The sequence below is a fragment of the Oryzias latipes genome, chromosome 7 (assembly GCF_053564925.1).
Source record: "Oryzias latipes strain Hd-rR chromosome 7, Olatipes_Hd-rR_3.1".
Taxonomy (NCBI): domain Eukaryota; kingdom Metazoa; phylum Chordata; class Actinopteri; order Beloniformes; family Adrianichthyidae; genus Oryzias; species Oryzias latipes.
The window spans coordinates 22358584-22376263 of record NC_136243.1 but is presented as its reverse complement, the minus strand read 5'-3'; the positions used below and the strand labels follow the sequence as shown (position 1 = coordinate 22376263).

The 17680-nt window shown below is 41.2% G+C and overlaps 1 protein-coding gene across 4 annotated transcripts; it reads left to right on the top strand.

Moving 5' to 3' along the window:
* The first annotated feature begins 667 nt into the window (after window positions 1-667).
* b4galt3 (UDP-Gal:betaGlcNAc beta 1,4- galactosyltransferase, polypeptide 3) lies at window positions 668-15023 on the top strand. 4 transcript variants are annotated; one of them, XM_011477162.4, is made up of 8 exons: window positions 668-1005; window positions 1589-1684; window positions 2994-3523; window positions 3614-3849; window positions 10565-10755; window positions 10855-10977; window positions 11694-11798; window positions 12164-15023. In XM_011477162.4, exons 3-8 carry the CDS (start codon window positions 3058-3060, stop codon window positions 12501-12503), a joined length of 1461 nt encoding a protein of 486 aa, XP_011475464.1. In that variant the 5' UTR covers window positions 668-1005; window positions 1589-1684; window positions 2994-3057; the 3' UTR covers window positions 12504-15023. The 4 variants fall into 4 exon arrangements, with proteins under 4 accessions (XP_011475464.1, XP_004070786.1, XP_011475465.1 ...); XM_004070738.5 differs by having other exon boundaries at window positions 699-1005; window positions 1592-1684; XM_011477163.4 differs by having other exon boundaries at window positions 709-1005; window positions 1589-1697.
* Window positions 15024-17680: the final 2657 nt, after the last annotated feature.

Sequence of the window (17680 nt, the reverse complement as noted above, 5' to 3'; positions counted from 1 at the left end):
GACTGGCTCAGCTTGATGTCTACGCAGGGATGTCTTGCAAGCTGATAAATGGAATCTGGACATAAAATTACTTAAAACGAAAAATGATTAACCATGACACAATGAAAAATCATAATTCCTGTCCAAAGTAAAAGAAAACACAAAATTGATGTCAAAAAGAAGTATCATAAATGGATGGCTTCAGCTAAGTCCACCTCTCTCAAACTGCTCCTCGGGAGCTTCTGCCCTGCTTGTTTTTCCAGCTCACATTGTACAGATTGATGTTGATTACCATGACTGAGCCTCCTTCAGTCGATCAAAGTGAATTAGAGGGAACCACTACTGCAGACTAAATGGAAGAATTAGATGCTGAAGATTTCCTGGCCTCTACATGCAGCCTCCACATAAAATAAAGTTGATTAAAAAACAACTTAATTCAAAATGAGCAAATGCATTTCAGTAAACACAAAAATGTTGACATTGGTATGTACCTGTAAAAAAAGAGAATCAACTTTAACACCCCAAATGTTTTAGGAAAATAATTAATTGACTCAACTTCAACCCTTTTTCATCTTGACTTGCAAATTTGACTCCTTTTTAAAATATAAAAAGATCACAATTTGGTATTTTTTTCATGAAGAGTTAGTTGAGCATTTTTTTAATCTAAATCCGTGGCAGCAAAGAGGCCGTTCTCTTTGCGTTTTCAAACGCGCCGCCGCGCGCGTCACCGCCGCGCGCCTCGCTATCCGTGGCCGTGGTTCGTTTGAGGCACAGGGAGAGAGTGCACTTGCCTTGCCTGTGTTGACACAGGACGGATACGCGGCGATGCCCTTGCATGTGAAAGCATTTGAAGCTCCACATAAGCGGCACAATAGAGGTTCTGTGGCTCGGTGGGGGAGGATCGACGAGCATCTGCAAAAAAATCTGCCTCTGGGCAATTTTTGTGTGGTGTTCGGCAGCAGGAGCGGCCCGTCCTTTCTCCGCGGAAGCCGGGAGCTGGATTTGACATGTCGCAGGGATGTGCTGGTGAGTCGGCCGCTACAGCCGGACGCCACTGAAGCTCCAAAATGCTAATATTTATTTGTAGACACCTAAAGCAGGCAGGGTGAGACGTTTTGTAGTTAGCCTCATCGCCGAATTGCTTATTTTCTCTGTTATCGTTACATTTCGCACACAAAAGCCCTCAAAGGCTAAATCATGAAGGTAAACAGGCTAATCAGCTAGTTGAGTGATTGCTGTGCTGATAGCGTTACTGTTTCTTCAAGTACAATTATTTACACGATGTAGCCGTTTATTAGAATATGTAGCATGTTTCCCAGTTTTTCTAGTGCAGTGAACGCATCTTCATGGAATGCAATTAGAGCAGAGGAGGGAACCTTTTTTTTTTTTAAAAAAAAAAAAAACCTCATTTGCATAAAACTTCTACATCAATTTCACATCTTAAAATATCCTTTCTAAACAAAGCAGCAATTCGCTTTTGATCTGAGCTGCCGGACATTCCCAAACCAAATTTAGCTCACAACAGACGGCAAGTGACATTAGCTAACATTCTGTTCTCATTCAGTTGCTCTTTTCTTTTCTTTTCTTCTTCTCCATTTTTTTTTTGTAGCAGGAAGCCTGATGATGAAAGGAGGAAGAGATGGAGATGAGCAGGAAGCCTTTTTCTGATCAAGGAGAGATTTTAATCTGATCCAGTCAAAACAAGGTATCATTTACACGTAAGAGCTTTTACTCTGTACAGTACAACACATTACCAAGATTTGTTTTGAAGCAAAGCAGCCATCACATGCAGGCAAAACATATTCAAATTACGGCAACTGAGACCTGCCATCGCATGCAAAAAAGTAACTGCAAACAACAACAACAACAACAAAAAACTCTGCAATACTCTGCAAATAAAAAACAACAACTTCACCTTCATTCAAATAACTGTTACCTTAACCTTAGATTATTGTTAGCATGATTATTACTGATAGAAAAAACAACAACCACAGTAATACTAATATTAATCATCAACAATCCGCTTTTGTTGTGGCTTTTCTATTTGCATCTTTTTTTTGCAGTAGAAACAGTTCTTTTAATTTGTAGTTTTTCTTTTATTTGCAATGTAATTTCTTTTTATTTGTAGCTTTTTTTTGCAGCAGCATTTCTTTTCATTTGCAGCGTTTCTTTCATTTCAAAGTTTCTTTTGTTTGTTTGCAGTTACTTTTTTTTGCTGTGATGGCGGGTTTCGACCACCTTTATCAATAAACACCAGATTCCGAAAATATTGATAAAAAACAACAACATTTTTTTTTTTTTTTTTTTATGTTTTTGTTTTTGGAGGGTCCCTCAGCAAAAAGTTTTATTTTTAAGTATAATACAAATATTCTTCGTTTATACTAAAAGTGACGCAGTATAATTAAAGTTAGCTTTTTATTTACTATTAATATATCGTAAACTTAAAGCATGGAGTTAGTAAAATTCTTAAACTCCGTGTACTTGGTCTCTATAGTGTACTTGTTATTAGTGCTGTACAAGTAAGTAAAAATGAAGTTAAAAACACAAAACAATAAAATACAATAAAAAAGCTAACACCCTGGCCTCCTAAATCTACTCACGGGGGTAAAAGCCTGAGGATGCGTTACTTAAAGGGATTTCAAATCATTGAGGGGTCTGTCAGACCTCACAGAAAGGGGGAGAGCATTCTAAAGTCACCCTTAGACACAAGCCAAGTCCTGGGAACCACCAAGACCTTCTGATCTTCATCACAGGGCTGGACAAGCACAGTAAAAACCAGAAGTCAAATCTTCAAAACACATCTAAAAGACACAGGCAGCCAGTGAAGAGAACGTAGTATTGGAGAGATATGCTCACACCGTCTGGTCCCTGTTAAAAGAAGGGCAGCTGGATTTTGGAACAGCAGGTGACGGTAGAGCAGAGACCGTCCAGAGTTACAGGTTACTTTTTGCTGAGGACTATCATTGTCTTAGCGCTAGGGATTCTCTAACGCAGCCTTCTGTTCCTTCTGACAGTGTCTGAAGGTGATGGCAGAGCTGATGGAGCATCCCTGCGACTGCTCTTCACACCTGGACACGGATGTTCACCTCCTGTGTGTCTGAAGCTGCACTCTGGGCTGCCTCCGGCCCCTCCTCTCCTTCTGCCTTTCCCTGCCTGTTTTACTCCTCTCCCTGCACCTCCCTCTGTCAGCTGATCCTCCTCTTCCACCTCCGTCAAGTTTCCTCACCAGATGTTCTACTGAACCTCTCCAGTCTTCCTAGCATGGCTTGCTGTGGGCGCTCCCTGGACTCGCCGTGCACACTCGCCCTGCTCATCAGCTTCCAGTTTGCGTTTGTGCTGTATTTTTCCCTCGGGGGTTTCAGAGGTTTAGTGTCTGTTCTGGTGCACAGCACAGAGCCTGAGTTTGATTATTCTCGACCTCATGACGTCTACACCAACCTCAGCCAGCTAGGGGTTCCTCCTCCCCCACCTCGCAACTCTGGCATTGGAATTTCTGCATCAGGGCCGCCACTGAGAGACTGCCCCATCCCTTCACCCCTCCTGGGTGAGAGAAAGGCCCCATACATGCGTGACGATAGCATGTTATACAGATTCATAACCTGAAGCTTTTCCTCCCTCTCCGTCTCTGTTGCAGTTGGACCTGTTGCGGTCCATCTTTCCTCTCCTCTATCGCTGGAGGAAATCCGACTAAGAAACCCACTAGTGCTGCCAGGGGGGCGCTATCGGCCTCCGGATTGTGAACCCCGACACCACACGGCGATAGTTGTGCCCTATCGAAACCGGCAGACCCACCTCCGCGCCCTGCTCTACCACCTCCACCCTTTCCTGCAGAGGCAGCAGATCCACTACAGCATCTACATCGTACAGCAGGTCAGTGACTGCGCGCGTGTCTGCAGATGAGCAAAAATGGATCATTATTAAGACTTAAAATGTAAATGTTAAGGTTATTACTGACCTACATAAAAGACACTACCTGTTTGGAGGAATCGTTGAGTTATGTGCAAGTTATACTGATGAATTCATTCAGATAATGGTAAAATGACGCCATTTATTGATGTTTTGACCATCAATAAATGGCGTGGGAGGGTTTTCTTTTCTCTCATCAAGTTGTAATCAGCATGATCAAAACATTTTAAATATCCCTTACAATGTTTTGATTTTCCTCTTTTCAGTCAAGCAATGAGATTATCTTTACATTGAGTTTGTTTCTTGCTGGAGTGAAATCCGTGTCATGTGGATGCTTCTGTTGTGGTTTGAGCATTTTCTTAGGCATTTTTTTTTTTTGCAAAGATATAATTAAGGAGTTGGAACTTTCAAAGGAAACTTAATTTGAAGATCATTGAAAGAGGATTCTTCAGCTCATGTCATGGGTGCTTTCTGCTATAGTAGGGGTGGAGAACCTGAAGTCCAGACTAGACATGATTTGCCTGATACAACATCCTAGCTTCAGAAAAAAAAAGCAATAAATTCTAGTAATGTAGTCGGTCCATTTGTTGGTTCATAGGTCAATCTGTAAAGGATCTGCTTAAAGTCCCACTCTGATAATCTTTTGATCTTCTGTAAAAGCATTTCCAGCAGTCTTTTAATTATGATTATGCCGTTTCTTACCAAAATAAATTAAACATTTGTCGATTTCGTGGACATAGCTTCTACAGAGTGGCAGAAGGTTATTAGAAATTTGCCTCCAAGTTGTGGGCGTGACTGTTGGCACGGAGCAAACCCCATCGCCCCTCTGTTTACACTCTCTCCCGCTAGCTTACAGCCCCTCACACCCCGAGGAAACGAGGAAAACAAAGACATACATGTATCTATTTGTCTACAAGTGAATGCAACAGAATAAGGCAGAGCAGAGAGCTTGTGGCTCGGCGACTGTAACTTCTACGTCAAACCTACAAGCTTTTCCCAACTGCGTTTGTTTCCTCTGCTCCTGATTCACAATTTGAATAAAGAAATACTCAGAAATGCAATTTAAACCTAATTTCCTTTATAAATGTCCTCTATCGTAATAAAAAGGCCACAAGAAAACAATTTCCCCCGGCTTTTCACTTTAAAGTGAAAGTCTGATGGGCCTCAAAGAAACAGTTCACGTGATTTTGTTTCTTCATCTAGAATCCCTGACATACCTTTTATAATGAAATCACAGTTGCAGGTAAAAATGAGAACTATAGATGAATGGATGTCTGACAGAAGCAGCAGTAAAATCAAACAAGGTCCATTTCATATCCTGAACGTTTTCTAAAGGAAAAAAAAACAACTGTACAAAGATAATTATCTTTTGCCTAAATATGAAAAAAAACTATAAAGATAAATGAATTTTGATGCATTCTAAAAAATTTGTTTTTATTGTTCTAATATGCTTTAAAATGATATATTTTAATATGAAAATGTTGGGTATGGAATTTTATTTTTGTAGTCATAATTCAAAGTAATATGTAACTCTCAATTAATCTAGCCACAGGGGTTGCAAGCCAGTTACTTCTGTGCCGGTCCCAAGCCCGGATAAATAGAGAGGGTTGCGTCAGGAAGGGCATCCGGCGTAAAAATTGCCAAAATAACCATGCGAATCATCCACAACACTTTAGACATACCGGATCGGTCGAGGCCCGGGTTAACAACGACCGCCACCGATGCTGTTAACCTACAGGGTGTCGGTGGAAATTTGACTACTGTTGGTCGAAGAAAGAGGGGAGGCAGAAGGGTCCGTGGCCAGAGAGAGAAGGGAAAAGGCAGGAACATAGGTTTGAGAATAGGGACTCTTAACGTTGGCACAATGACAGGGAAAGGCAGAGAGCTGGCAGACATGATGGAGAGAAGGAAGGTAGATGTACTGTGTGTGCAGGAGACAAGGTGGAAGGGCAGCAAGGCACGTAGTATTGGAAGAGGATACAAACTGTTCTATCATGGTGTTGATAGGAAGAGAAACGGGGTAGGAGTGATTCTGAAGGGGGAGTTTGTAAACAGTGTTCTAGAAGTGAAAAGAGTCTCAGACAGGATGATGAGCCTAAAGTTAGAAATTGAAGGGGTGATGGTGAATGTAGTCAGGGGGTATGCGCCACAGGTTGGCTGTGAGTTAGAAGTGAAGGAGAGATTCTGGAGTGAGTTGGATGAGGTCATAGAGAGTTTTCCCAGAGGAGAGAGAGTTGTTATTGGAGCAGACTTTAATGGGCATGTTGGTGAGGGCAACAGAGGTGATGAGGAGGTGATGGGCAGGTTTGGTGTGAAGGAAAGGAATCTGGAGGGACAGATGGTGGTGGACTTTGCAAAGAGGATGGAAATGGCTGTAGTCAACACTTACTTCCAGAAGAGAGAGGAACATAGAGTGACATACAGAAGTGGAGGTAGGAGTACTCAGGTGGACTACATCCTATGTAGACGAGGTCATTTGAGAGAGGTTAATGACTGCAAAGTGGTGGTAGGAGAGAGTGTAGCCAGACAGCACCGCATGGTGGTGTGTAAGATGACTCTCGAGGTCAGGAAGAAGAAGAGAGGGAAAACAGAAAAGAAGACCAAGTGGTGGAAGCTACAGAATGAAGAAACTTGTGAGGAATTTAGGCAGAAGTTGAGGCAGGGCCTGGGTGGTCAGGATGAGCTTCCAGAGGACTGGAAAACTACAGCAGAGATTATCAGGGAAACAGGTAGGAAGGTGCTAGGTGTGTCATCTGGAAAGAGGAAAGACGGTAAAGAGACTTGGTGGTGGAATGAGGAAGTACAGGAATGCGTCCAGAGGAAGAGGTTGGCTAAAAGGAAGTGGGATGTAGAAAGGACTGAGGAAGGCAGACAGGAGTACAAGGAAGCGCAGCGTAGAGTGAAGAGAGAGGTGGCAAAGGCCAAACAGAAGGCTTACGATGAGCTATATGACAGGTTAGACACAAAGGAAGGAGAGAAGGACTTGTACAGACTAGCCAGACAGAGAGACAGAGATGGGAAGGACGTGCAACAGATAAGGGTGATTAAGGACAGAGATGGAAAGGTGCTAACAACCCAAGAGAGTGTACAGAAAAGATGGAAGGAGTATTTTGAGGAGCTGATGAACGAGGAAAATGACAGGGAAAGAAGGGAGGAAGATGTGGTTGTTGTGGAGCAGGAAGTAGCAGAGATTGGAAAGGATGAGGTTAGGAAGGCTCTGAAAAGGATGAAGAGCGGAAAGGCCGTTGGTCCTGATGACGTACCTGTGGAGGTATGGAAGTGCTTAGGAGAGACAGCAGTGGAATTTCTAACGAGGTTGTTCAATAGGATTCTAGAGAGTGAGAAGATGCCTGAGGAATGGAGGAGAAGCGTTCTGGTCCCGATCTTTAAGAACAAGGGTGACATGCAGAACTGCAGCAACTATAGAGGAATAAAGTTGATGAGCCACACAATGAAGCTGTGGGAAAGAGTAGTGGAAGCCAGGCTTAGGAAGAAGGTGGAGATCTGTGAGCAGCAGTATGGTTTCATGCCCCGTAAGAGCACCACTGATGCCATTTTTGCTTTGAGAATGTTGATGGAAAAGTACAGAGAAGGTCGGAAGGAGCTGCATTGTGTGTTCGTAGATTTAGAGAAGGCGTATGACAGGGTGCCGAGGGAGGAGCTGTGGTACTGTATGAGGTCGTCTGGAGTGGCAGAGAAGTATGTCAGAGTAGTTCAGGACATGTATGAGAGAAGTATGACGGTGGTGAGATGTGCTGTAGGTCAGACAGAGGAGTTCAAAGTGGAGGTGGGACTACACCAAGGATCAGCTTTGAGTCCTTTTTTGTTTGCTATGCTGATGGACAGGCTGACAGACGAGGTAAGACAGGAATCTCCCTGGACAATGATGTTTGCGGATGACATTGTAATTTGCAGTGAGAGTAGAGAGCAGGTGGAGGAACAGCTAGAGAGGTGGAGGTTTGCTCTGGAAAGAAGAGGTATGAAGGTCAGTCGTAGTAAGACAGAATACATGTGTCTGAACGAGAGGGATCAAGGTAGAAGCGTTAGGTTACAGGGGACTGAGGTGAAGAAGGTGCAGGAGTTTAAGTACTTGGGGTCAACAGTTCAGTGTGATGGGGAGTGTGGAAAAGAGGTGAAGAGGCGAGTGCAGGCAGGTTGGAGCGGGTGGAGGAAAGTGTCAGGAGTGTTGTGTGACAGAAGAGTGTCAGCAAGACTCAAAGGAAAGGTGTACAAGACAGTTGTGAGACCAGCTCTGCTCTATGGGTTAGAGACGGTAGCAGTGAGACAGAGACAAGAGGCTGAGATGGAGGTAGCAGAGATGAAGATGTTGAGGTTCTCCTTAGGAGTGACCAGGTTAGACAGGATAAGGAACGAGTACATCAGAGGGACGGCTCATGTTGCTTGTGTTAGCGACAAAGTCAGAGAAGCCAGACTGAGATGGTTTGGACATGTTCAGAGGAGGGATAGTGGATATATTGGTAGAAGGATGTTGGAGATGGAGCTGCCTGGCCGGAGGGCAAGAGGACGGCCAAAGAGGAGATATATGGATGTCTTAACAGAGGACATGAAGTTGGCTAATGTTAGGGTAGAAGATGTCCATGATAGAGTGAGGTGGAAAAGGATGATTCGCTGTGGCGACCCCTGATGGGAAAAGCCGAAAGAGAAAGAAGAAGATGTAACTCTCAATTGACAGTTCAAAATGCAGTTCAGGCTTGGAATATGAAAATATATTTTGCAATTTGGAAATTCAGTATGTAAATTTTCTATTATATATGTCAATAAAAAGGATTAAATGTAAACAAAATCAATTGCATTTTAAATTGTCTCAATTCAAACAACAATGCATTTTGCATTTTACAGTTCAATATTAAAAATGACACTTTAAATTCATTTTAAAGTACCTGAAAATCTATTGCATTATACATTTTATGCTGTTATGGTGTCACAATTCAAATGTAGATCCTAATGCTGAGGATAGAAGAGCTTTCCTCCTCTCAGCTCCAAACACGTCTGTTGTACAAACCTAACCTTTTCCGTCACCCATCTAGATCTAAACAGAAGTCTGTGCTCACTAGATTGGTGAATATAGACCACAATGCATTGCATTTGAACAGCACTAGATAGGCAGTTGGGGAATCCACCTCGTCTGCAACTTTATTTTCTGCGTGTGTGAAACAGTGGAATCAGTCAACACAAATTATTACTGAGCAGCTTCTGCTACGTGAGAGCGCTTGTCTCAATAAATCCGTATTAGGAGGAAGACTCCGGGTTTTGTCTGTAAACAGCAGCTTTATTTTTCTGGGATTTTATTTTTTCTGTCTCTATCCTTCCTTCCTAAAGAAACTTTCTAAAAACCTTTAATTGTTTGGCTTTTGTAAACTTTTTAGTTTTGGGCTACTAAGTTAGCGGAGTAGCCGCTTCATGTCACTGGACCGACAGATTTGCTGAACAGAATCTGGGAGTTTTTTCAAAATAAAACTTTCTTCAGGATCAGAAAATAAACAATACGGAAAGAATCTGTTATCATATTTGTTTGTTTTTTCTGTTTTGTGGCCCGGTACCAGGTGACCCCTGGTCTGCAACCCGGGCGTTGGGGACCTGTGTCTTTAAGGACACAGTAGCCCTAAAGACGTGCTGCAAAGAATCTCTTCAGAGCTGCAACACAGTTGTAGTCAGAAACACAGAAGCTAATTCATTAGCAGATACAGATTCTCTTCTCTAACCTCAGATGCCGAATAATTTCATTGGTTAGTTGAGTCTTTTTAATTGATCGACCAAAAGAAGTGGAGGAGGGATTTAGCAAATGAATGAGGGTGGAAGGCCCCGCCCTGATGAGAGTCTGACAGTTTGCATTTCAATTTGAAAGTTGAACACACATTAAGCGGAATGCTTTGCAAATGAAAATGCATTACAGCAGGGGGCGCTGTTTTACAAACAGCATGACATTTTACAATGAAATAGACTTAAAGTTACTTTAAAATGAATTTAAAGCAAACCATGTTTGGAAATGTCATTTTTTAAATGTGGAATTGTAAATTGCAAAATGTACTGTTGTTTGAATTATAACATCAAAAACCCAAGACCCATTTAAAATATAATTGATTTTGTTTTTATTTAATTTTTTTATTGTCATATTGAATTGTAAATCTTAATACTGAATTCTGAACTGCAACGTGTATTTTCATATTCCAAACCTGAATTGCATATAGAATTGTCAATTGAGAATTGCATATTACTTTAAATTATGACAGAAAAAACTTCCATAGTTGTGCTGCAACAGCATTTATAAAGCTTTGATTTATAAATGCTGTGTTTACATTTTTTTGAAAAATAAAAAAAAGATTTTTTAGCCAGATTATTTGAATGCAAACTTTTTACTTATTTAATTACTGTGTTTGCAAGATACTAGTAAGACTGAGTAAGACGATTTTGATTTTAATCAGCAGTTGGATCCTGCAGAATGATATAATCCTCTTTTGTTGGCGGGGAGGGAAGCCTTTAGCCACCAATCATCCTAAAGGGTGTTCATATTTAGGGTCAAACCTTGCTCCAGTGTTGTGTAACAAAGGTGATATGAAATAAAGTGTTAAAGGGATTACATAGAGTGCATTGTGTTCGCTCCTGTGGAAGTACCTGAGCGTGTCCATCTTTCAATCTGCCGACGCTTCTCTGTCTTCAGTGGGGGAACAGTACCTTTAACCGGGCCAAACTGTTGAACGTCGGGGTGCGGGAGGCTCTCCGAGATGAAGACTGGAGCTGCATTTTCCTCCACGATGTTGACTTGCTGCCTGAGAACGACCACAACACCTACACCTGTCACAAGCAGTTCCCCATGCATCTGTCCGTGGCCATGGATAAGTTCAGATACAGGTAAGACAGGCGGGCCAAAGAGCACATGAGCGGTCTTCAGTTCCTATGCATTTCCCTAATACATTATTTTCAAGATTGGACATGATGTGACTCTGCCAGGCTGCCGTACCCACAGTATTTTGGTGGGGTGTCTGCAGTGACCCCAGACCAGTACATGAAGATGAACGGCTTCCCTAACCAGTACTGGGGCTGGGGCGGAGAAGACGACGACATAGCTGCCAGGTAAAGTGGAAGAGTCAGACGAAGGTGCACGCCTTGCAAGATGACAGAATGCATCATAAACACAAGAGGTCTGCACGAATGGCTTGCTATGTTATTTTATCATCCTGCACTTTTCATCTCCATTTTCTGCGCTTTTTTAATCCTCATACTTTCCATACTTCTTCTTTTTCAATTTGAACTTTAATTCCCGTTTTCTGCTGTCAACTGTCATCTTCATATCTCCTTCCATCGCCATCAGTTTGCTCTAAGTCTGTTGGAATGGGCTCCATGGGTATGTCTGCACAGCTTGGTTCACGCCACCTCCTAAACAGACTGCAATCTCTGTCATTTTTCTCGTTTCTTCTCTGTGCTCCCATCTCATAATTTTTTGGTTCCTGTAACATTTCGCAAATATTTTGTGAAACTAAATACACCTAAAAAAGTGTATACCCTTCTCAAGTAGTTCAACGTGTCTGCATACAATGTTTGCTTCTTTAAATCCATGCAGTTGCATCATGTTTGAGTACTTTGGATCAAAGATGTGGGCACGGGCAAGAATGGAAAGATAATAGAAGTTTGCTTTTTTTCTTGTTCTGCTTACTTTATAGACTGAGTAGTCTGTTTTTCTTTTAGGTCAGGCATAAAATAGCACAAACAGTTTCCAGTATATTAAGCTTTGCAGCTTTTATTCTTGATAGTTGATGTTTATTGTGACATTTCTGTTGCTGATCACTCAGAGTCCGGCTGTCTGGGATGAAGATTGTGCGCCCCCCAGTGGCCATTGGTCATTACAAGATGATAAAGCATAAAGGAGACAAAGGCAATGAGCAGAATCCACGCAGGTACCTTCAGAATCATTGGAGTTTGTTTTTAACTGAACCTGATGGGGATTTTCCATGTTTTGAGAAATGTTTTTGGCCTTTCACACTGACAAACAAACACTTTGTGAGATTTGCTGCTGAGGATTTTTCCAGTAATAAACAAACAAACTTAATTTAACCAAATTTTTTTCCTAGTCTTTGATTTTATTCATTATAATCTTTTATCTTTAATCTTTTTAAACTTGTTTTTTACGCCGACAAATGGTCGAAGAGTTACAGCGTGTCAAAGAGCATGCGTTATATAGGCGTTGCCGGGGAAATCTCTGATGTTAAGGTCTAATGGCTGAAAAGCTCACAAATGTGACACGATATATTTCCTGCTCTAGATTTGACCTTCTGAAAAGGACCAGGCTGAGCTGGCGCTCTGATGGCCTCAACTCCCTGACCTATGAGCTGCTCTCCAAAGAGCTGGAACCTCTCTACACCAACCTGACTGTTAACATCGGAGAGGATCTCCGTACGCCGCGGGGCAAAGCCTTCCTCCCCATTAAAACGACCTTCTCTATCCAGCGCAGCACCAGCAGGACCAGAGCCGCGGGCGAACAGGAGAAGAGGCCCGGAGGAAGCGCAATGACAAATAACACTGTGGCCAAGCAAATCGGTCAAAAGGCGGAAAGTCCTCCGTCAAAGACGACAAACCAGACCACACAGGGAAAGCTGAAATAAGAAGAGGCATATCGGAAAGAAAGAAGGAAGGCCTGGCATCTGTGACATCAAAGAGCTGCTTAGATCAGTTGCGTTGAAGGTAGTTAGGCCTGAGATCAAAAGGGCGAAAGCAGGTTTATCCTGCAGGGGGTGCACTCAGGAACTCGGCTGAGCCCCCTCTTCCCAGCTCATCATGAATGTGACTCTGGCTCTTGTGACCGAACAGGTCTGTGGTTACGTCTGTAACGGGGCCCACAGGGAGAGTGAAGGACAACCCCGCCATTCGTTTGCGGGAGCCCTTAACGAACGCATCAATGACAATACAGCGAATAAATCCAACTCTGCATTGCAAGTTTCTAGCTGCTCCCCTGCAGACGCGCAGCTTCGCCCGTCTGCGCTGCAGTGGTCAGTCCACCTCGGTCTACAGCGGGCTTGTGTTTCTGTGCCTTCTGTCTTTTATGCGCATTTTATAGACCCGTATAGTTGCTTTTAGATGCAGATCTGCACTGGGATGGTGGGAGTGGGCGGAGTTATTAAGTTGGAACATTAATGATGAATCTAGACCTGAAGGAACTGCCGTTTTTCTAATGTATGCACAGATCAATCACTGACCAACTCCATAGTTATTGGACTATTTTAGAGTTTATATTTATATAGAGAGACTTCTTTATTTGTGTACCAGTTTGTTTCACTGTTCTTCATTTCAGTATGGTGCCTCTCTCTGACATTTAGTTCATAGACAATCAAACTATACGGGAGCTAACTCAATATCCAACCACATAGGAAAAATATTCATGCCTGGCAGATATAAACTTGGAATGATATTTGTTGTCTAGTTTGACTATATTCTTGACACATGTTCTATCTGTGGTTTGATTTCATTTATTTTAAATTTGAGATATATCAGGTACAGAAAAAAAAGCTAAGGGGCAAGTAATATTTAGGCATGCAAATACTCATTAACCAGTTTAAAGTTTTTTAATATCTGAGGTGTTGCAAAAAAAAAATCACTGTGTTAGGTTGTTGGTGGCTTCGAATTAGACGGACGACGTGCAATGTAGAGCTGTGGCTGAATGTTTGCCTCATCGCGTCCCTCCCCATTTACTAAAGACAGTCTTAGTGATCAAGAAGGGATTAGGAATAAAGATCGAATGAAATATGCTGTTCGATCCAACTGTCTAATTAAACACTAAGTTGATGAACATTTTTTTCTAGATGAGCTTTCTGAGTTAGAATCAGCTGTTTGGATCGTTTAATGTTAAGCAGCGTTTGTGCACATAGGTTGATCAGTGCTGAGGACTTGAATTGGATCACTTGTAGACTAGACCTGCTGACTGAAACTGCACAACAACAATGAAGCGCTGTAACACTGATAGGTAATGTACAAAACGAGCTTCATTTGAATGTACTTGAATTGAGGCCGTGTAATGTGTCACCGATGCAGTTCAGTAGGCAGACTTTGAAACCCACTGCAGAAACAGATTGTTTTTTCCCCTTTACTTTAATCTCTATATTTCTCTTGTACAGCGTTGTGCCTGGTGAACACAGGTCCACATCAGCGTGGGAGTCAAACATGTTCTGCAGATGCCTCAGGTTGACACAGTCTGGCAGAGCTGAGAGGAGCCAAGGACTGAATGAAGCTGCAGCGCTGTGACATGAATGCTAAGCAGAAAGATTCCCCATTCACAGGATTCAGCCACTCACTTCTTTGCAGCACTGCGTTGAGGGGGGGGGGCTTCTCACTAACGCAGTATCACATGACTTAAGTCTGACGGCTTAAAGGAATAGAACATCTCAGAATTCTATCCTCTGATGGAAATGTTAGCAGGGGAGTTCAGAAATTCTAGGATTATTCAGAAATGTTGATTAATATGGAGGGATGTGTACATTGTCATGACATGACTTTCAGAGAGACGATAGAGCCTAATATTGAAGCTTTATGCAATGTGATTATTTAATTGCTTACAGATTTCCTTCATTTATGATATTGCCTGAGACAAATCCTATATGACGTGACACTGAAAGCTTTTAAGAACTTTATATAATCTGAGCAGATTATTCAGCAAACCCTCTGCTTACCTGGAAATTGTTCCATATTTAATAATTAGGTCCCTTTTTTCTTTTTATTCTCTTGCAGAGTGTTGGATGCATAATGTGGTGTGAAATCCAAAATCTGTAAGGAGCTTTTACAACTGTAATGTTTAAAGTTATGATATTCTGTTGAAACTAATTTAGCATGTGACAGGAAATCCGCCAAGATGACAGAGATATTTGCTCATAACGACTTCATGGCACATAAATCCTAATAATAGACCACTTTGCTTATAAAATGTTAGATTTGTTTGCTTTTTTCTTTTAGTTTCTTTTTTTTTTAGGTCGCCTTATCTCCTGAGCATATCTTGAAAATTAAAGATGACGTTTTGCGTGTGTGTCCAGAACCGAGTCAGCAAAAAACGAAAAAAAAAAAGCAGCTATGGGTTATGATGCACTTTAGGACAAAGTTGTGACATAACTGTATATCAATAAAACACGTACTAAAAATGCGCATTTCTTTGCATTCCTTCTATGATGAGCACTCACAGCTCTATAAATACTCTTTGCTTATGCGGGATGCACCTCTCACAACACTTGAAGCCTCTTAATGAATGTAGGTTAGCATTCTGATTAGTGCTGCTCCAGTTCAAACAGCGCACAGATCAAATGCTCTCACCAAGCTGATAGATTAGCAGCCATATACTAGCAGAAACACATGCTATACAGCAGTTTCAGCTCCACTGTTACGTCACACTGAGCATTACGGGTCTTGATGTTCTGTGTGGACGCAGAGCTGGATTAGAAAGTTGGATATGACCTCTTTGCGAAGAGATTGTAACCCCCAGCTCTGTGTGTTCAGTGTGTTTCGTAATCAAAATGCCGGATGACTCACAGGGAGGGAAGCAAACGTCAACCTATGTAACGGCTGGTCCAACGCAGCACAGTACTACCCATACCAGATAAGAAGTTACCGTGACGACACCCGGATGGGGGCCAAACAACCTCAACCGACGGCCCTGATGTTCAAAATTACAAACGGGTAAAGTGAAGGCTGTACTTATAAAAGTTTCAAATGCTCATTACATGTTTCTTTGTTTTTGTTTTTTTCAACTTTCTGAAGTTTTAGACAAATCTGCAACATCAGATGACAACAAGAAGTACATGATCTAATGCAGGGTCTGCTACCTTTACCAGTAAAGAGCCATTTGGGCCTGTTTCTCACTAATCAAAAGCTATCGAGGGCCGCAGTCTCATAGGAAAATCTGATACTGCTTTGTATTAATTCATTTTTATAGTAAATAGGAATTACAATTCTGATTTATTTATCATGAATAAAAGCATATAAAGAGAAATGTTTTAGCAGCTACCTTACTGTGTAGCATAAGGAAATGTGTATTAAATATATGAAATAAACTGAGCAATCAGAAAAGATCAAACTTTTTTTTTTTACCATAGTTTTGCTTAGTATCTGAAATTTCTGTATTGTAGGAAGCATATAGTGAGAAAGGAAGGCCTCTTGATGTCAGCAGGGATGTATAAAACCTTTACATAGCTCCTACTTCTAGTAGCACCTTACCCATACATTTGTAAACCTAACTATTTAATAACCAATCAATGCTAATTAACTAACCCTTCTTGTAAAAACTATTGTTATTTTATTTTTTTTAAACCAGAGAGCCACTATAGAGGGGTTAGGAGCTACACGAGACTCTGGAGCCTCAGACTGCAGGTCTAAGGCTTTTAAAAAAGGGTAAAAACACCAACTTAAATGACATTTGAAGTGTACTCTCCATAAGATCACAGTGTCAAAAACTCCTAATAAAAAAAACAAAAAAAAGTAAAAAAAAATTGTGATCATGATATATTTTGCTTCCCACAAAAACCTAATGTTAGAAGACATGATAGGGCTAATATCATCTTTTGAGGTCACGTCCTTTGGGATGTTGTCATACAGTGATGGCTGCAGTGGCTAGAATTTCCTTTCCTCCAGCAGCCTGACACATCAGCCCGCTGAAGATGGCGTTGCAGGCAGACACACTGAACATGGCTGATACAGCCATTGGTCACCTCCTGTTACTGTTTGGCTTAGGAGACACAGCTGACCTCTTTCACACACTGCAGTTCTGTGGCCTTACAGCACACAACACTCAATGCAGACACACACACTAAATAGAATTTAATGTTATAATTCATACGAGGTATTTACAATAACTAATGTCAGGTTTTCCTTTATTAAATATTGAGAAGATCAGATTCTCTATAAAGTAATAAAAAAATAACATTTAGTCAAGCACATGTTATCATTCAAGTCAGAGGTTTGCAACCTTTCACAACAAAAGAGCCATTCGGTCTAGCTACCTACAAACCAAAAGTCAGTGAGAGCCATTTTGAAAAATACACTTTATTTAAGTTTTCTTCAGCATTAAGCCTTTCATTTAAAATGTATCTTTTAAAATTTTTACAATCATTGAATGATAGTGATACATAAATTTAGTGCTGAAGGAACATATTTACTTTTACCACAGGTTCCTTTCACGATAAAATACACAATTTGTCAAAATCAGACACAGATCTGCTACTGTCCAAAATCCTTTTTTTCTTAATATGTGCATTTAAATGCAATTATATACTTTAAGAAAGTTGTCTCTGAACAGCAAGTGGACACTTGTTTAGCAGAAAATCAGAATTAGATCTTTGTGTGCATCATTTATCAGACTATTTAAAAATCTAAACATAAATAACAACTTTACCTAAGCAAACTAACCCAAACTACAAACCCATTATCTATGTAATTTGTTAAAACATTTTCTTTAAAGCCAAATAATCACAATGGAGGGATAAGCATGTGGCTGCAGAGCATCAGGTTGCAGATCCCTGATCTAAGTCATAAACATTTTAGATCAGCATAGTCCATTTCAGGCAATGCCAAACAGGTCAGTTTGTCATAATTGTATTAAAATATGGGCCTTTATAAGTAACCAAAAGTCTAGCATTAGATTAATTTGTTTGATCTGAAGAGAATTTGTGCTTCTTTTGTTTAGTTTCTGGGATTTTAAAGTCATGCTTTGTCTTGTGTTCAGGTTATGCTTTGCTTTCCCTCAGTCACACCAGATGTCTTTTTCAACCATCTGCAGCTTTTACTGTTTCAGTTAATTGCTCTCTGC